Source organism: Cnephaeus nilssonii (assembly GCF_951640355.1).
Source record: "Cnephaeus nilssonii genome assembly, chromosome: 10".
NCBI lineage: Eukaryota > Metazoa > Chordata > Mammalia > Chiroptera > Vespertilionidae > Cnephaeus > Cnephaeus nilssonii.
In genome coordinates, this window is record NC_137081.1 from 48,482,887 (window position 1) to 48,503,599 (window position 20,713).

General features: G+C 47.9%; 1 protein-coding gene across 2 annotated transcripts in view; it reads left to right on the forward strand.

Annotated features, from left to right (window-relative positions):
- STK39 (serine/threonine kinase 39) overlaps window positions 1-20,713 on the forward strand; it is a 274,586-nt gene that overhangs the window by 214,993 nt on the left and 38,880 nt on the right. For both annotated transcript variants that reach the window (XM_079783234.1, XM_079783235.1), the window contains exon 16: window positions 3,069-3,137. In XM_079783234.1, the coding sequence (XP_079639360.1) occupies window positions 3,069-3,137 (69 nt within the window). The remainder of the gene's footprint in view (window positions 1-3,068; window positions 3,138-20,713) is intronic.

Sequence of the window (20,713 nt, forward strand, 5' to 3'; positions counted from 1 at the left end):
GGTAAAAGAATAGATTCTTATTTTAAGGTTTTTTTCTTTCCAACTGATTGTTTTAAATCGAAGATGGCAATAAAAATCGATTTTAATTTAAAGAGCTAACAAAGAAATGAATTTCTGAGTGGGGGATGTTTGCGGATAAGACGGCCCTATCAGCATTACCTGGCTTTGTGTGCTGGCATTGGCAGCCTCGTTTGTCATAGTTAGATCAAGAGTCTTGGCTTTCATTGCCCAGACAGAAACCATAGTGCTGGCTTCTAGATGATGACTGACCTTCCCTGGGCAGTGAGCACAGGCCCATTAGTAACGGAAACTCCGTGGATATATCACTGTACCTCTGATTGCTGATGCTGCCTGCGTTTCAGACATTGTCTGCACTACCTCTGTGCGTGCGCACGACAGGTGTACTATGTCTGTGCTGTATACATACATAAATGTGTACCTATGGCTAGAATATATAACACAGACGTATCCTTCATTCTCTGTCCTCCTTTGAGGGTAAGCTCTTTGTATTCATTATGCTGCTCTGTGCTCTGAAAACCAGAGCATACATGATTAGTTAACTTGTTTACACATCTGGAATGTTAAGCAGCTTATAGAAACATAAATTACCATTTACCTTCATGTTTCTATTCTAAACTATTACTGATATATTACTTATGTGCATACAAAATAACAGTTTAATGGCACACACACACAAACATGGAACATTTCCATTTTGGGCCAGCCAGCACGATCTGCTAGCTATTTTATTTTTATTTATTTTTTTAAATATATTTTATTGATATTTTACAGAGACAAAGGGAGAGGGAGAGTTAGAAACATCGATGAGAGAGAAACATCAATCAGCTGCCTCCTGCACACCCCCTACTGGGGATGTGCCTGCAACCAAGGTACACGCCCTTGACCGGAATCGAACCTGGGACCCTTGAGTCCACAGGCCGATGCTCTATCCACCGAGCCAAACCGGTTAGGGCATCTGCTAGCTATTTTAATATGACCCGTTTGGTACCCAGGAGTCCTGAAAATAGTAGACGATACTGTACATTTTAACTACTTGTGAATGCCATTTGCTCTGGTTCTGTTAAGTGCTAGCCCTCAATGTGGCTTTGTTTGTTCCCATTTTTAACCACATTCTGTGATTATAGCTCCTTACTCAAGTGCAAGGTCTTACTTATACTTTAGAGATAATGGTAACACATTCAGATGCCTTAGCAGATGATCAGTCAATCTATAATAATTAAAGTGTAATATGCAAATCAATTGAAGAGCTGAACAGCAGAACGACCATCCGGATGACCTTCTGGACAAAGCCAGGGCTGGGAGGACCGAGGCAACTGGGGCTGTGAAGGCCTACTCTTGCATGAATTTCATGCATCGGGCCTCTAGTAGAAATATAATGACTGCCTGCTGTGTGCCCTAGTATGCCCTTTAGTTCAATAGGCTTCTTTTCCTGAAGTTTCTGGGGGCATCCAGGGAGCTGGAGATGGTGAGGCTAACTGTTTCAGCCAGCTTCATAAAGTCAAGTCACCTTCAGAGTGGAGCCTTTCGTTAGCTGTCCAGCCCGAGGTTTCATGGAAGGGGATCATTTTATTCCTAAAAGAATTGTATAAGGTATTTCCCAGCAGTAAGGACAAGGTCCAAGATAAGCCCACCTTATATGGAACTTTATAGTTTAGTAAGATTTCTATGTATTTATTTTTTATTTCCATTTTATTTTATTTCATTCATCATGAAATAGGATGAGTGAAATGATAGAATACCACAATTTCTTGGAAGTACACAGAATGTACGTTGGCTCCCAAATTTTTATTAACATTTGGGGATTTGGGCCATGTATGAAAGGGAGAAAGAATGCACAAGAGTATAAGATGTGTTTTGATGATCCTTGCTGCTCCATCATCACCACAGTTTTGTTTATTGAGTAATTACTATGTGTCAGACACCAAGCTGAGCCCTTTAAAGCCCAAGAATCTTGAAAGATCATCGTGCCTCAAGTTACTTGATTGCATGGGCATGCATACACACCCTCTCACATAAGTGCAGTATCTACTAGTAAAACACAGATTTACAAGGAATCATTGTCTATGTTGAGGGCAGCCTGTGTCATAGCAAACTGCAGTTCAGTTTAGATGTTTGCTTGATTCAGCAGCTATACTTGCACATTTTTCCTGACTTTAGAAGACATTAAAAGTCAAAAGTCCATCTAGGTTTCTACCTGCTACTGAGCTGGTTTCTTTTTATCCACCTACAGTTCCTGGTGTTTGAGAATATAAGAAGGCCATGGGGATCAAATCATCTCCCATATAAAAACATTGGGGTTCATAATGGTTCTTTTAAGCACATTGCAAATTATCAATTTCTCTTTACAAGGTCTTCTAGCAGACTTCTCACTATTATCACATTCATTCATACTAGTAGCCTTTCAATTAAGTAATTTCAGCCATATTCACTTGTCATAGCCTGTTCAGTCTCATCTTTCTACTGACACTTACCACTGAGAAATATATTCTGTTATTCAACCACGTTTTCTAAGAAAATGAATCTGTTGCTATCAAGTGATTAGTGTCACGTTAAAGGAGTTTTTTAAATAGCTCATCTTATAGTTCAACAAACTCATAGGATGTTTGTACCAAATATAAGGTCATATCAAATGTTACCTTTTTAACTTTTGCCATAAATTCTGACTCAATAGCTACTAATGATAGAAAAGGATTGATGCTGGCTGGAACTGACCTCGGGAAGAAGGAAAAGCAGTGCCATAGGGACCAGCTGTGAGATAAAATCTAGAGGTGCATTTCAGGATTAATTTAGAGGTGCACTTGAGGATTAATTAAGACAGTAGCTAAAGGGCAAGAGAAATGAAACAATAATTTTGTGTAACTTCTGTTGAATAAATAACATGATGCAAATACATGGCAGGGATTTTTTCCTCCTGATAGAATCTGAATTGTTGAATTAAAACACATGTGAGTGATTTTTGTAAATTAAAAAAAATATATTTTACATTGTACAGGATTGCTGATTTTTTTTTATTATTTCTAATACATATTCATTTCCTATTTGGACAGATACAGCAGATGGCGTTTCTCAGGAGCTCTTCTCTGCTGGCTTGGTTGATGGTCATGATGTAGTTATAGGTAAATCACTTTTTAGTATGCAGTGTCATTTTGTTGATATATCAAATGGAAATTCATTTAGAAATGAAGTTTTCATAAAGGTATAATGTATTCTATGCTTTTTGAAAATTTCTTTTTGAATTCTCATATTTTATGTGAAGGAAGTATATTTAAGAGTCATATTTAATTTTCTTTTTAAGAAAGTCCTTTATGTCATTCTGCCCCATTTATCTGGAAGTGGTTTAGCCAATAAGGAATGTCACTTGTTGGAAACATAACAATGAACTTAGAAGTAAGACCCAAAAGTCCATGACAACTAAAATGCAATGCTATAAATTCTGTGCTCCAAAGTATGGGAATCTCTGGGGTCCTTTGATGAGAGTTCCTCTGTTCTTTCTTTGGACAGAGTTTTAATATGCTTAGATGTTTGTTTTTTCAGCCCTTAGCAAGATTCTTCATAAAGTCTTAAGGTTGGACTTAAAGATCATTCAGGCTGGTTCTGTGTAATCAAGGAAGCAAATTCCTAACGTGATTCAGTGGTTTATCCAGGCCATACTGCTGGGTTGTGGCAGGCCCCCTTCACTTTGAAACTAGGGCTTTTTCTGCCACTTTTAGAATCAAAAGAGAGCTCCATGGAAACAGAAAAGTCTGCTAAATAACAGATATAGGATGGGAGCAAGAAATGACAGGTGGCCTACTGACAAGGCGTCGGAGGCAGAAAGGCTGTAAGAGACAGACACTGCCTTCTAAGAAAAAGTATAGCCTGATTCTACCCAGGGCGAGGGTGAATAGCTCCACATTCCTCAGCAAATTCTTAGTTACGAAGATTTTATAATTCAGCCTATTGCCGGGTATTCATAATGATGTCCCTAAGTAATCCAGATGACTTAACATTACATTAAGGTTAATTATGACATTATATGAATTTTATTGTTAATTATAATAACACTAGTGGCCTGGTGAACCAAATTTGTGCATGGAGAGAGGGGTTGTCCCTCAACCCAGCCTGCACCCTCTCCAATCTGGGACCCCTCGGGGGATGTCCCACTGCTGGTTTAGGCCCAATCCCACTGCCCCTAACCACTCTGCCTGCCGGCCTGATCGCCCCTAACTGCCCCCCCTCACTGGCCTGATCACCCCTAACTGCCCCCCTCCGCTGGCCTGATCACCCCCAACTGCACCCCAACTGGCCTGATTGCCCCCAACTGCCCTCATGCCAGCCTGCTTATCCCCAACTGCCCCCCCCCCCCATGCCGGCCTGCTCATCCCCAGCTGCCCCCCCTGCCGGCCTGCTCTCCCCCGACTGACCCCCTGCTGGCCTGCTCACTGCCAACTGCCCCCCTCCACCAACCTGCTCACCCCCAACTGCCCCACCTACTGACCTGCTTGCCCTCAGCTGGCCGCCCCCCCCCCCCCCGCCAACCTGCTTGCCCCCAACTTCCACCCCTCACCAGCCTGCTCACCCTCAACTGCCACCCCCCACCGGCCTGCTCACCCCCAGTTGCCCACCTGCCAACCTGCTTACCCTCAACTGCCACCCCCCACCAGCCTGCTTGCCCCAACTGCACCCCCCCCCCCCCCCCGCTGACCTGCTCGCCCCCAAGTGCCAACCCCTGCCGGCCTGCTCACCTCCAACTGCCACCTGCCGCCGGCCTGCTCACACCCAACTGCTACCCCCCGCCAGCCTGCTTGCCCCCAGTTGCCACCCCTCGCCAGCCTGCTTGCCCCCAACTAGCCCCCCTGCCAGCCTGATCACCCCCAACTGCCCCTCCCCGCTGGCCTGCTTGCCCCCAACTGCCCCCCCTGCAGACCTGCTTGCCCCAACTGCTCCCACACCAGCCTGCTTGCCCCAAACTGCCCCCCCACCAGCCTGCTCACCCCCAACTGCCCCCCCTGCTGGCCTGATCATCCCCAACTGCTCCCCCTACTGGCCTGCTTGCACCCAACTGCCCCCCCTGCTTTCCTGCTCCTACCCAACTGCCCCCCTGCAGGCCCAATTGCCCCCAACTGACCCCCCCAACTGCCACCCCTGCTGCTTGCTCATACCCATCGGCCCCCCCATGCCGGCCTACTCACCCCCAACTGCACCCCCTGCTGACCTGCTCGCCCCAACTGCCCCCCACCAGCCTGCTCTCTCCCAACTGCCCCCACCTGCAGGCCTGCTCATCCCCAACTGCCTGCTCGCCCCCAACTGCCCCCCTGCCATTGTGCTCGCCCCAACTGCCCCCCCACCTGCCGGCCTGCTTGCCCCCAACTGCCCCCCCCTGCCGGCCCGATCACCCCCAACTGCCTGCTCGCACCCAACTGCCCCCCTGCCATTGTGCTCGCCCCAACTGCCCCCCCACCTGCCGGCCTGCTTGTCCCCAACTGTCATCCCCCGCAGGCCTGCTTGCCGCCAACTGCCACCTCCACACCGGCCTGCTTGCCCCCAACTGACCTCCCTGCTGGCCTGATCACTGCCAACTGCCCCCCCCCCCGCCAGCCTGCTCACACCCAACTGCCCCCCATGCTGGCCTGCTCGCACCCAACTGCCCCCCATGCTGGCCTGCTCACACCCAACTGCCCCCCCTGCCAGCCTTCTCACCCCCAAATGCCCCCTGCCAGCCCAATTGCCCCCAAATGACCCCCTGCCGGCCCGATTGCCTCCAACTGCCTCCTCAACTGTCTGCTCTCCCCCAACTGCCACCCTGCCATCCTGCTCACCCCAACTGCCCCCCCCCCCCCCCCCGCCGCTTGCCTGCTCGTCCCCAACTGCCATCCCCCGCAGGCCTGCTCACCCCCAACTGCCACCTCCTCACTGGCCTGCTCGCCCCCAACTGACCCCCCCACTGGCCCAATCACTGCCAACTGACCCCCCCCCGCCAGCCTGCTCACCCCCAACTGTCCTCCTGCCATCCTGCTCGCACCCAACTGCCCCCCTGCCGGCCTTCTTGCCCCCAACTGTCCCCCTGCCGGCCCGATCACCCCCAACTGACCCCCTGCCAGCCCAATTGCCCCCAACTGCCTCCCCAACTGCCTGCTCGCCCCCAACTGCCCCGCTGCCATACTGCTTGCCCCCAACTGCCATCCCCTACAGGCCTGCTCGCCCCCAACTGCCATCCCCTACAGGCCTGCTTGCCCCCAACTGCCACCTCCCCACCGACCTGCTTGCCCCCAACTGACCCCCCGCTGACCTGCTCGCCCCCAACTTCCCCCCTTGCTGGCCTGCTTGCCCCCAACTGCCCTCCCCTACTGACCTGCTTGCCCCAACTGCCCCCACCTGCCAGCCTGCTCGCCCCCAACTGACCCCCCGCTGGCCTGATCTCTGCCAACTGCCCCCCCCTGCCGGCCTGCTCGCCCCCAACTTCCCCCCCTGCCATCCTGCTTGCACCCAACTAGCCCCCCCCCGCCGGCCCGATTACCCCCAACTGCCCCCCCTGCCAGCCCGATCGCCCCCAACTGCCCCCCTGCCTGCCTGCTCATCCCCAACTGCCCCCCTGCCAGCCTTCTCACCCCCGACTGCCCCCCTTGCTGGCCTGCTCGCCCCCAACTTCCCCCCTTGCTGGCCTGCTCACCCCCAACTGCCCTCCCCTGCTGACCTGCTTGTCCCAACTGCCCCCACCTGCCAGCCTGCTCATCCCCAACTGCCCCCCCTGCCGGCCTGCTCACCCCCAACTGCCCCCCGTCCTGGCCTGCTCGCACCCAACTGCCCCCCCCTGCTGGCCTGCTCGCACCCAACTGCCCCCCCCCACCGCTGGCCTGATCGCCCCCAACTGCCCCCCCCCCCCACTGACCTGCTTGCCACAACTGCCCCCACCTGCTGGCCTGCTCATCCCCAACTGCCCCCCACCGCTGGCCTGCTTGCCCCCAACTGATCCCCCCGCCGGCCCAATCACTGCCAACTGCCCCCCCCCACTGGCCTGCTCACCCCCAACTGCCCCTCTGCTGGCCTGATCGCCCCCAACTGCTCCCCCCCACCACCCCTATCGCCCCCAACTGCCCCCCCACTGTCCTGCTCGCACCCAACTGCCCCCCCTGCTGGCCCAATTGCCCCCAACTCCCCCCCCCCGCTGTCCTGCTCACACCCAACTGCCCCCCCTGCCTGCCTGCTCACCCCCAATTGCCCCCATGCTGTCCTGCTCACCCCCAACTGCCCCACCACCAGCCTGATCGCCCCCAACTGCCCCTCTCTGCCAACCTGCTCGCCCCCAACTACCTCCACCTCCCGGCCTTCTCATCCCCAACTGCCTCTCCTGCTGGCCTGCTTGCCCCTAACTGCCCTCCCCTGCTGGCCTAATCATCCCCAAATGCCCCTCCTGCCGGCCTGATTGCCCCCAACAGCCCTGCCCTGCAGGCCCAGTCGCCCCCAACTTCCCTTCCCCACTGGCCTGAATCTCACTCCCAACTGCCCTACCACGCTGGCCTGCTCGCCCCCAACCGCTGCTGTAGAGCAGGCTCTACAGCAGCGGTTCTCAACCTGTGGGTCGCGACCCACAGGTTGAGAACCGCTAGCAGCGTCGCCTAAGACCATAGGAAAACACAGATATTTACATTACGATTCATTAACAGTAGCAAAATTACAGTTATGAAGTAGCAACAAAAATAATTTTATGGTTGGGAGTCACCACAACATGAGGAACTGTATTAAAGAGTAGCGGCATTAGAAAGGTTGAGAACCACTGTTCTAGAGGATGTTTTGGTTGCCGAGGGGTTTTTTTTGTTGTGGTGGTGGTTGTTGGGTATTTTTAATTTTTATTAAAGTACAGCTGACATACAATATTAGTTTTAGGTGTACAACATAGTGATTCAATGTTTATATACCTTACATTGTGATCACCACAAGTAGAGTAACCATCACTCACTGTGCAAAGATTTTATGATACTATTGGCTATATTCCCTATGCTGTACATTACATATGCGTGACTTATTTATTTTATAACTGGAAGTTTGTACCTCTTATTCCCCTTGACTTCACCCATCCTCTTCCCTTCCTCTCTAGCAAACATTAGTTTCTTCTCCATATCTATGAGTCTATTTTGTTTGTTTTTTAGATTCACCATTAATCTGAGGCCTTCAGCCGTTAAAAATAGATCCAGATAAATTTAAGTAATGGTTGCTTTTGTGTCTCCTGGGGCGTGGGAGGGCAAGCTTGTGTCCTTCCTTACGTGATTTTCCTGCATCTGTAGACAAACAGATAAAATGTGTCCAGTTCTGTCTCCTCTAACCTCTCAGCAATTCTCTGCTCCCTCCCTTATTGTGCATTTCAGTTACTGAATTTGTCCCACCAGCATATGAATATATTTTTATTTCTCACATTTTGTAAAAAGCCCCCTCCTGCCTCACTTCCCATTACAGCTCACCTCCTCAAAAGAACTGCTTGCCCCTCCTCCTCACTTCAATTCTTTTCCTACCATTGTCTTTTGAACGCATTCCAGTCAGTCCTTCGTCCTCCCATCTTCACACCACTTGTTCTTTCAAAGCCATACCTGGGTAAAGCACTGCCTGGCAGATGACATGGCACATGCAAAGGTGAGGCTCGAGTGGAGGAAGAAGTGAAGGGGCCTGTAAATGACGGCCACACCCCTAAATCCAGTGGTTAATTCTTAGTTCTTATCTCACTTGACTGTCAGCAGCATTGGGCATGGTTGACAATGCCCTCCTCCATGGTAAGTTTTTTCACTTGATTTTTAAGACTTTATTCTCTCTTTGTTCTCCCATCATACTGGTGTTTTTTCCCTCAATCTTTTTTTGTTGATTCCTTCTCATTCATATGACCTCTGAATGTTGACATGTTCAGTGACTCTTTCCTTACGTCTCCTCTTTTCTCTAATCACTTACTCCTCGACAATCTCCTCTAGTTTCATGGTATTAATTGCCTTCCATTCTCTATCTCCCAAATTTACATCTCTTTGCAGACCTCTTTTTTGAATCCCAGTCTCATATCCAGCTCGCTTTTTGGTGTTCTCACTTCAAAGGCTAATAGGCATCTGGATTTAATTAACATCTCCAAAACCCAGGCCCTGGGGTTTCCTCCTGACTTGCCAGCCCAGTAGCCTTGTACTCTAGGCTGATGGTAGCTCCATCTTTTCAGGTGCTCCAGCCAAAAACCTAAGAGCTGTCTTTAACGTTCCTTTCTCTCTTACCCGAAATCCAGCTTATCTGGATGTACCCATGGTCCAGCCATTGCTCACCACCTTGCTTCCTAACCTATTTGAAGCTCCTCTCATCTCTCAGCTGAATTATTGCATTCACCTCTTCACTGGTCTCCCTGCTTCTCTTCCTGCCTCCCTTCAGCCTGTTCTCCCCTCAGCAGCCAGAGAGAGCCAGGTAAAGAGTTAAGTCACGCCGAGACCGGTTTGGCTCAGTGGATAGAGCGTCGGCCTGTGGACTGAAAGGTCCCGGGTTCGATTCCGGTCAAGGGCATGTACCTTGGTTGCGGGCACATCCCCAGTGGGGGTTGTGCAAGAGGCAGCTGATCGATGTTTCTCTATCATCGATGTTTCTAACTCTCTATCCCTCTCTCTTCCTCTCTGTGAAAAATCAATAATAAAAAAAAAAGAGTTAAGTCACATACATAAGACCACATGTTTTGATTCCATTTATATGAAATGACCAGAATATGGAAACCCATAGAATCAGAAAGTAGATTCGTGGTTGCCAGGGCCTGTGGGACAGGTAGGAAAGGGAAGTGACCGCTAATGACGTGGGTTTCTTTTGGGGATGACGAAAACGTTCTGGAATTCTAAATGGTGATGGTTATACAACCTTCTGACTATACTAAAAACCAGTGAGTTGTGAATTCACTGGTGAGGGTGAATTTTATGACATGTGAATTATATCTCAAGAAAAGTAAGCCAGATCACATTAATGCTTTAAATAAAACTCTAATGGCTTTCCATCCCCTGCATCATCTGTCCCCTGTCACTCCTCAGACCTCCTTCCTCTCTTCTACTCTCCCCCTTGCTCATTCTACCCCATCCACACTGGCTTTGTACTTTCTGTTACTTCGGCAGTTTACTGCTTCTCCCTGTGTATCTCCTAGGGCTTAAATTCTGCCTCTCAAAGAGGCCTTCCCTGACCAGGCCAGTTAAAATTGCAATACACCCCCAACTTTACCTGCCTCCCTTCCTTTATTATTTTTCCTACTCTCTCCCCATCTAATAGGCTATATGTTTCATTTATTTTATTAACTACTAGAGGCCCGTTGCACGAAGATTCGTGCAATAGGCCTTCCTTCCCCTGGCTGCCAACACTGGTTTTCCTCCGGCACCCGGGACCCAGGCCTTTGCTCTGGCCGCAGCAGAGAAGCCAAGCCTCTTCAGTCTTGGCTCCGCGTCTACATATGCAAATTAACCCGCCATCTTTGTTGGGTTAAATTGCATACTCCTATAGGCTGGTGGGTGTCACGGAGGTATGGTTAATTTGCGTCTTTCTCTTTTATTAGTGTAGATACTGGGTCTTCCCTTGAGAATAATTTTCTTGAAGGCCAGTATTTTTTTTATCTGCTTTGTTAACTGCTAATGTTCCCAGTCCCAAGCTACATTCTCCATAGTAGGCACTTTATAAACACTTGTTAGAGGTAAATTCCATTTTGAAATATACAGATATTGCATAATATTTACTTGAGAAACAGATTTGGAATATAGGATTCCATTATTTTAATAATATCACTTTTGAGAGTACAGAATTCAAGTAGCATTTTATAAATATGTAATCTATTCACTTGACAAAGGCTATACATGAAAAAGTCCAGTTCAGCTTAGAATGTTGGCTTATAAAGGTTTCAGTGATTTCTTGTATGTGCATTTTTTAAACTTCCATAGTATAAAACAAATAACATTGAAATAGATGAAAAAAAATTTTTTTTTTCAGAATTTTCTCTTGAGTTGGAATAAATGCTTGAAGGCAACATGAAAGACCTGATAAACGCAATAATACGTATTAAAGAGCTGTGAATGTTATGACTTTTACTATACTGTAGCAAATGTTACAAAATCCTTCGATGCCTAGCTCCGGGGTCATCTGCCTTTGGCACAAACAGTTTGGATCGAGAATGACTTGGATTGTGAAGGACCTGGATGGAGAAGGACCTGGTGTTGTGACATAGAGATGGCTTTCATGCAGAAGCAGAGCCGTGTAGAAATTCAGTGCAGTGTTTTTAGATTGTGTGGGGGCTGAAGAAAATAATGATTTTCCTCCTGCCTGCTAAGTTTCTCTAGCTGGGCTAATAGTGAGATTAACAAGAGAAAATGTCCCAAGTTTATTATACGAATACACACTCAGGGGCACCATAAGAATGAGACCCGAAATATATTGGGCAGTTGAGGCTTGTGTGCCATATGGACACAAGAGAAAAGGGGGGTAGGGCCTGAGACCTCAAAGGGGAAACAGGCAGTTTGCAGGTAGCCCAGCCTGAGCCGAGCACGTGGTTAAACAAGACCCCGCTGGGCAGTCCAGAGACAGGGATGCTGGGGTCAGTCTCGCCAAGGGGCCTCTGGTTGGACCCTTCCTGGCTGATGCGAAGGTGAATGTGCTGGTTCCTCTCCCGGGGCAGGCCTCTCCATCTCACTCTCTTAGGAGGAAAGGGGAAGGCTAAAAGCTCTTTCTCAGTCTTTTCTTTTGTAATAACCAGCTTAACATCAATGTCCCAAAAGGCACATTTTGGGGAGGCAAAACTTTAGTATCCTTTAACTGAAATAATAAGCCCCTTCATTTGTGTTTAAGTGCAGCACTACCTAACGCCTTGTATAAAATGAAAACTGATAAGGTTGGTAAGACCTCCTAGGTGGGTGTGGGTTTAAAAAAAATCAGTTAACTTTGCAAGATGCAAAATTTGATGATATGCATTTACTTATCTTGCCTGGCTGGGATGACTGACAGATGGAAATAGACGGATCTGAGTCCCCATTCCAATTGTTTCAAAGGAGGGATCCCAAGGATACAGGGAGGCAGCAGGAAAATTTGTTTTCTTTGCCTCCCAGTGAAAAAACACCCATCGGAAGTTTTCTCTGCAATAGAGACACCAGGGAGAAAGAAAACAAACTCATGTACAAAAGACAAGCAAAGTTCTGAATTCTGTTCAGACCTCGTGACACGTACCTGATATTTTTGGGTCTCTCTTGAAGTGTTAGAACTTCAGCAAAAGAAGGAACACTGTAGGTGTTTCCTAGTTGCCTGGGCTGCGCATAGCTCCTTCAAAGCTTCTGAGCTCCCATCAGCAATGCCCCATCCAGGGACCAGGGCGCTACAGTGAGTGAAGGGAGGACGGGATGCCACTTGGCAGCCACCTTCCCGAGAAGTGCCTACCAACTGCTCTTTGCTCGGTTTTTATACCAGCATTTCCTGGCTTTGTATCAACAGATGTCTGTTTTTTTCCCTTCCAGTGGAATTTAGAGCCAGATGTTGGCATTTCTGTTTCCTGAGAAGGGAACTGTTTCTGCATTCATTTGTATAATTTTCCTTTGATGGATTTGGAGCCTAGCTGACTAGTTATCACAGCAGCAGGAGCTGATATGAGCTACAGATATCCTCATACACCCTGTCAGTGGGCTTCTGACATCGTCCCTGCCCTCGATGTACTCTTTTCCTGCACGTGGACAATCCTGTTCAACACTTGCCTGCCTTTCAAGCGTCACCATAAATGCCACCTCCATGAAGCCTTTCTTGATGCTCGCCCTCCCCAACAGATTCTGGAGAACATCTTTTCCTTGTCTTGAATGCCAGAGAGTTGTAATTTTTACCATATTTTAGTGACACCTGGCTTCATCCTGCTGTACTTCCTGGTACCTGTCTTCTCTTATGTGGAGGTCGAGGGCGCCTTTAGAGCAAGCCTGTCTTCTATTTTTATTCTGTTCTCTACAATTCTTGCCACACACAGGTGCTTAGTAATTATGCCCTTGCATAGTTGAATACATTTAATTCTGTTTAGCAAATTGAACACTGGAATAGTTCATGAACTGATAATTTAGACAATTCAATATATTGTACCCTCTCCATGATTGATTTTTTTTTCCTCTCTCTATCTGCCCCTCTTTTCCTTCCTTCCTCCCTCCTCCCTTCCCCTTCCCTTTCCCTTCCCCCTTCCTCCCTCTCTCCCTCTCTCCCTCCCTTCCTTCCTCCCTCCTCCCTTCCTTCCTCCCTTCCTCCCTTCCTCCCTTCCTCCCTTCCTTCCTTCCTTCCTTCCTTCCTTCCTTCCTCCCTTCCTCCCTTCCTCCCTTCCTCCCTTCCTCCCTTCCTCCCTTCCTCCCTTCCTCCCTCCCTCCCTCCCTTCCTCCCTTCCTCCCTTCCTCCCTTCCTCCCTTCCTCCCTTCCTCCCTTCCTCCCTTCCTCCCTTCCTCCCTTCCTCCCTTCCTCCCTTCCTCCCTTCCTCCCTTCCTCCCTTCCTCCCTTCCTCCCTTCCTCCCTTCCTTCCTTCCTTCCTTCCTTCCTTCCTCCCAGATTGACTTTCCACATGACTTGAATCTTGCCTCTTGGGAAGGAATTGTGGTTGGTCTAAAAGCCCCTGTCCTCTCGTACTTGCTGAGGTGACAGTGTTTGTCTCAAAGCATGGACTGTGAGGTACCTGCATCAGAAGCTCATCGTGGGCCCTTATTAAACGTGCCCATTTCTCTGCAGCCCAGAGCTGCAGAGTCTGGAGTCTTGGGCATAGAGTGTGGAAATTTGCATTTTAAATACGCATCTTTGTGATTCTCATACACAATAGAATTTCTGTGACCACTTCTTTAGTGTCTACTTGCAGTAAACTTGGGAGACTTAGTTCATTTTATCATCTGTATCATCTTTCTAATTTCCTTTGGTTTTTCTGCTTTACTTGATTCTCTTCTCTCTTTCGGAGTTTATTTTAAAACTCTGCCAGTTTTTAAAATCGCATGTGTCTAAGTGGTGAAGAGGCATGGAAGAGCATCATCACTGGTATAACTTTTACCAAACTGAGCCCGTACAGTTTTTATTAGAACTACTGTTGCTGCTCAGGGTGCAGCAGACCCTGCAGGTAGCCTTCAGCATTTACAGCCTATATAATAAAAGTCTAATATGCAAATTGTCCCCTGGGTGGTCAGGAGTTCGGCTGCTCACTATGACATGCGCTGACCACCAGGGGGCGGCGTGGAACATGGTGGGTGTCAGCAGCGCTGGCAGCAGGCAGTAGTGGAGGCGCTGCCGGCCCTGATGGGCCCCGAGGAGAACAGGACTGCGGCGAAATGGTGGAGCAGGGGAGTGGGCGGCGCCGGGCCAAGGTAGGTGCGAGTGGGGGCCCAATCGCCCCACTGATCATTCCGCAGGCAGCGACCAGCGGTGGCGGTGGTGGTGGGGGGTGGGCCACTGCCCAGCTCCCAGGTGCTGAGGGAACCGGGCAGGGGGCCTGGCCCCAATCGATTGTCCCGCCTGGTGAGGGGTTGGCGCCAGGCCAAGGCAGGGTGCCAGGCAGGGCTGTGGGGCTGTGAGCCTGGGGGCACGAATTGGGGCATGATTCCTGAAGGCCACCCCGAGTGACCCCACCTGTGCACGAATTTATGCACCGGGCCTCAAGTTTCTGTATAACGGCAAAATGTGTTTAGGCTCCAACAACTTCTCATGTCTTCTCCGTCTTCTAATGCCAGGCATCCAAGGAGGTCCAGTCCCTGGAAGAGGGACTCGGACCCAACAGTTGTTGTAGTAGAGCAAGAATCAAGGAGTAAGTACTCCAACAAGAGGAGGAACTTACTCCCTAACACTGGGTTTAGACAGGCTCAGGATTAGTTGAATGATATCAATAAATACAGCCCAGTGATTTCTGATTAAAAGTTGTCTGTATGTTGATTTAATAGTCCAGGGAACTAGGACCTAGAAGTGGCTTGGGAGCCCTCGACTCATTACTTTCCTTATCTATTTTTAGCAAAAATAAATATTAAACAGTTTAATAAAGCACAAGGTTACCATTTTAAAAAATGTGCCACTGCTCCTGGTTTTCCAAATATCATTTTTTCTTTAAAAGTGTCTTTATTGAGGTATTTATTCCCTAAATAACAAATTGTAATGTTAATTTTAATATTAAAGATTAGTATACAAAAATTACTTTTAAATATTTACAAATGATAACCTGCACTATCTATAATAATAAAGGGATAATACACAAATCGACCGAACAGCAGAATGACTGTCCGGACAACCACGCTATGACACGCACTGGTGCCAGGCAAGCCAAGGCGGGTGCGATGCTATTGATCGGGGGGCCCCGCCATCGCCCCATGATTGCCCCACAGAAGGAGGCCCAGGCCACTCTCTGGGGGGCGATCAATGCGGGGGCTCCATGATCGATCGCCCCAAAGAGGGAGGCCCAGGCCACCGGCTGGCGGGAGATCAATCGGGGCACCATGGAGGGCTCCACGATCGCTCCATACAGGGAGGCCCAGGCCACCCTCTGCGAGGCGATCGATCACAGAGCCCCGGCCAGGTGGGCGGGGTCTCCCTCTGCTGGGCATTTGATCGTGGAGCCCCGTGATCGATCGCCCCAAAAAGGGAGGCCCAGGCTACCCAGCCAGCAGCACTGAAGTGGGTAGGCGGGGCCTGCCTGCAATTGCCCCACAGAGGGAGGCCCAGGCCAGCCAAGCAATCGCACCCCACACCTGTTGCCTACAGAGGGAGGCAACCTGTTGCCCAGCCAGGTGGAGGGGTGGGCAGCACTGCACAGATGGCAAGCAGTGGCAGGAACAGGGCCAGCTGCCAGCAGCTGGGGGAGGGAAAGCCCCGATAGTCCCTGATCGCCGGCCAGGCCTAGGGACCTTACCTGAGGGGTCCCGGATTGCGAGAGGGCGCAGGCCGGGCTGAGGGACACCCCACCCCCGTGCGCAAATTTTGTGCACCAGGCCTCTATTCTAATATAAAAATGCCACACGTGACTTCCACGTCTAGATGAATTAAATTGGTTGAACTCTTTGGAGAGACAGTAGAATTACACACATTGTTGCTATTTAAATAGCCAAAGAGCTGTTTGCTCTGTGGAATGCTGGGGACAAGGCCTGAATAAATGTGCAGAGAGCTAGCTTGCTCTCCTAGACGAATGCACTCTCCTCCCTCTCTCTCTCTCTCAGCATTAAATTGAAATTAATGGTCTATGGGTTAATATATGTTTAAGTTTATTCAATTGCAACAGAAAGACAGATAGACTTGTAATCTGGGGACCATACTCCCCTGTCCCTAAATTCAAGGCAATTAAACTGAAAAAAAATTTCCTAACAAGCCATGTCAGAAGCCAAAATAAGCCGCCCACTCCTGTGACTGAATCCATGGCCAGCCACAGCCACCCCTGTGCTTGCTTATCTGCCAGTTCTAATGGAAAATGATCGGCTATTCAGATAAAAGTTGACAGAATTGTTAATAAAGACATTCTGATTTCAGGGGCAGGGGAGGGGGACAATTCAAAATTACCTTTAAAAATATGGGCAAGTGTTATTTCCAGGAAGTTCTAAAAAGCATAAAATAACATCTGTAATTTCCCCAAAGATGTTCTCAGTTTCTGTTACATGATTATGAATCAGAGCTGCAGTAAACCACGCTGTAAGCCCCGGTTTTCTAATTAACTTAAGTTGGGACTTATGGATCCTCTTTCAGACATTGCTAAGCTAGACTCCAGTTTAGATCTATATTTAATTTCACTGATGTGAAACTAGAGGCAGCTAGTAGATTAGTCTTAGCTATTCACTGTCAGTAGAGTCTTGCTTTTTTTCAAGTATGTTAAATTCTTCTATTTTAATGTGTTCATCTTTCTTTTAACTCTGGAATCAGATATGCCTTAAGATTACACTCAATCTAGCCAACTTTCTGACTATAGAATTACAATAAGCCCCAGATTACCAGTCCCTATTTGTAACAGAGAATATCTTTCCAGTGGGAGTAAAGTAGGTTTACTCTTCTAAAGGAAACCTAGGCTTTGTGATAGTACACATTTTTCTACCACCACCAGGTACGGAGGATTGAAATTAAATGGCTCTTTTCCTGATAGTATTCCCCATTAGAAGACTGATCTGTCTTTGGCTACTTATAGTGCATGCTTACATGTGTGTGTGTGTTTACCCACTTTGGACATTTCTGGGCTTACATGAATTTAACTATTCCATCAATATTACACTATTGTAGATGTAAGTAGATGTCCACTTGTGCTTATTAATAGATTGATAGATATAATCCCAAACCAGATCTCCCTGCCATTTGTTTTATACACGCTATTAGGAGAGATAAAAGATAAGTCACTGCCTCCTCCTGATTTCTTATATAACGGAAAGCAGAACTCCTTGTCTACCCAATCAAAATATGTTAGAGTAAATAAAATCAGGTCAACATTTTTTACGCAATATGGGCTTATCCCTGTTTTTGGCTTCATGCTTCATTATAATCTTAAATTTGATCCTATGTCTTGCATTTAGTTACCGTTTTTAAAAAACAAAAGAGGACCTTTTTGCCAACCCTAAGAAAACTTAGTTCTAAATTTGCACTCCTTCACTTTAGCATCCCAAAGGTTTTATAAGAATGCTTTCACCCCCGATTCGTTTTAAGACAAGGAGAGACCCTGAACGGTCACCCGGTTGAGAAACATGTCCCTTTAGCAGACTTACACTTTCTCCATTGTATCATCAATGTTTGTGTCCGATTTTGTTGTTGAGCTAATATGTTTTCGAAGTCCCCTCTGTACTGTGTTAAGTCAAAGCAAGCATTCCTTGAAAGCAGGTTTTCCTGGAGGATCCCATGTCTGATGAGCAGTGGAACCACCTACAGGAATTTGCAGTCAGGAAAGCATTTGAATAGCCGTGAGTGCAGACTCCTGGGCCTGGCTGCACATCCCTTCTGGCCTGAGTACACTAAGGCAGAAAGTGAAGAAAGAGAAGGAGCTGTCCATTAAACTTGGCAGGCAGATTTTTTTTTTTTTTGGTCCAATTTTTTAATAGCATATGCCTTAATCTTCACCGCAGGGAACTTGGTCAGCCATAAGAAGTTTGTTAGTTGAAATGAGAGAATCAGATTCAAAGTATCTTTGCAGTAATAGACCCCAGGAGGGCTAATTTATAATAGATTTTGAGACTTCTTGCCAGTGTGTGATTGTTAGCTGAGTCTTTAGAAGCTCAATGTTCTCATGACTCATTTCTTCATTGGATGGTTGGATCCCGGATCAGAATTCTACTGCGCTGTCTCGTGAGTGTGGTGTGCTGGGTCAGAGGGACAGGGAAGGGCTTGCGACTTGCTGAGGCACTAGCCTTGCTGTCCTTCCCTAGGAGCTGACTATTAAATCCTCACATATCGTTCTCACTGTTTTGCTTCTAATGCTTGTAGTTGTCCTTGGAACTGAGAGATAAGGTAAGAATGGCATGCACTGGAGATTTAACATCTAGTAGAAAGGTAGACGACAGATTAGAGGACTTGATTTGGACAGCACTGCTCTTAGGAAGCATAAAAATGCTTTAGGTCATTCTAATGGGTTTCTCGGCTGCTGGCACAGTAGAATTGTTGGAGTTCTCGGGTTTTCTTTCCAAAAAAAGTTGGCTTTTATATTTAGTGCTTATGAAAATTGTAATTAGGTAAGGAATGGGTATGGGAAATTAATTTTTGTTATTTTTTTTTCAGGGTGGATTTTTTAAATGTCAAAAATACGGAACTCTGCACTTAATATAACTCTGAACAGTGGTTTTATATGCTTAATTAGCAATAGTTAAATATAACAGCTAAGGCTTTTTGACATAATCTGAAATATTCATGCAGTTCAAATGTCTGCCGACTAAATGGTTCTCAGCCAATTATAACAGCTCCTCCCCTGGGATATCACTGGGCGTCCCCACAGGGATGTGTCCCAGGGGTCCTAGAGTCATTTTGTCAGTGCTGGGTACCATGCGGCGGGCTCACTGGCTCCCCTCTGCTCCCTGACCAAGAGACTTACTTGAAAAACGCTCCCCAGCATCACCAGCCAGCATGGGGGCCCGGTGCCCACACAGAGGGGCTGCCTGCAGAAGGCCCAGGGTGCTTCCTGTTCAGTGGGTCGGAGTGGTACTGGCTCCGTGCAGAAGCGGGGAGAGGGGACTTCAACCACACTTCGTCACCCAGGCCCTGAAGCTGCCCTGCTCCATGTATTCAGTACTGAAGCATCCAGTCTGCTCTGTGCTGGGTGCACCGGTGAACTGAGCACACAGGGTTCTTACCTCCAGGAAGCTCCCAGTCTCGCAGGAGGGGCAGACATCAGGCAAGTTGATACACAGGTGCAAATAGTGAGCAGTGCTCTAAAGCAGCGGTCGCCAACCTTTCGGACCTCACGGACCACCAGTGGTCCACGGACCACCAGTTGGCGACCACGCTCTAAAGGAAAAACAAAGTGCAATAAAGAACGCCAGTAATAAACAGGGGTCCTCAGTTAGACTCAAGAGCAGGGTCACCCCTCTGAGAGAGAAGCACCTGAGTGAAGTCGGCACAGCTTGTGTGAAGACAATGGACTTTGTAAAAGGTGACCAGTGTGGCAAGAACAGGTGAAGGAGGGTGCCATGAACTGAGGCCAGGCTGGACGCAGGGGCCAGAGAGTGCAGGGCCTTGTAAACAGCCATCTGCCATATTGCCTTGTGAAAACAAAATCCTAATCATCCAATGTCGATTGAGTCTCTATGTAGATAAAGCACAAATCTTGCACCTTCCCTGCCTTTTTGCAATTAAATAAGGCAAGTGGGTGCTTCCCTTGGCCTCATTTATTCTGCAGAGTCTAAATACGCAGTTTATGTCGGCTCAGACTCCTCTGCTGCTCGGGCTCGATCCCCATTTGACTGAGGGGAGCAGGACCACAGGACAGGACAGTGGGCTGGGGGCACTTGAGAAATAAAAGCCGAAATGGTGCTTCCACACACCAGGCTGCTTTAACTTCGGGGGCATTGAAAGTGACTTGTAACTTAATGTTTGGGGACCAGGAGAACTGTAGTGATTTTTGAATCCAGTTATTCTGTCAAAAGGAAATTAGGTTCCTGGAAAAGACAAGATTTGGACACTAATTGCAAGCATTTCTTTATATTAATTGGTAACCAAATGGTCTTCACAAGTATTCCCAAGGAGGGTGAAGTGTATTTTCCACTTCCTCATATTGCCTCATTCTCATACAAATTATGGTGCAGGTTCAGGTAACACTTGCCATTTCAAATTCATCAGTTGCAGTTGAATTTAGTGAATTTTCTTTCAGGGACTAAGACTCTAATTACCCAAATCGAAGTAGCCATTCAAGTGGCCTTCAGTTCCGAATTCAGGCCTAGCACACCAGGTCCTGCTGGCTAACCTTCCTTCTGGTGAACTGGATGCAGAGCTGGGACAGTGTTCTCTCACAGAAGTGGTCTCTAGAGTGTCGGTAAACTGGCAAAGCTCCCCGACAGTGCCGGTCATTCCTTCTTCTTCCCTCCCCTTACTGGCTTTATTCTCTCTGCACTAGTTATTTCTAGGGGGAAAACTTCCCAAACTCTGAGGAGTAAAGGTTAATAAAAACAGTGAATGGCATAGAAATTACCATAAAGGACTCTATGTAAGCTCCATTACTACACAGGCTCCTTTAACTGACATCTCCGGTAATTCTTTAAATAACTGATTTCAGATTGATTGGTCAGTGGTCAGTTTTAGCAGAATCATTGTT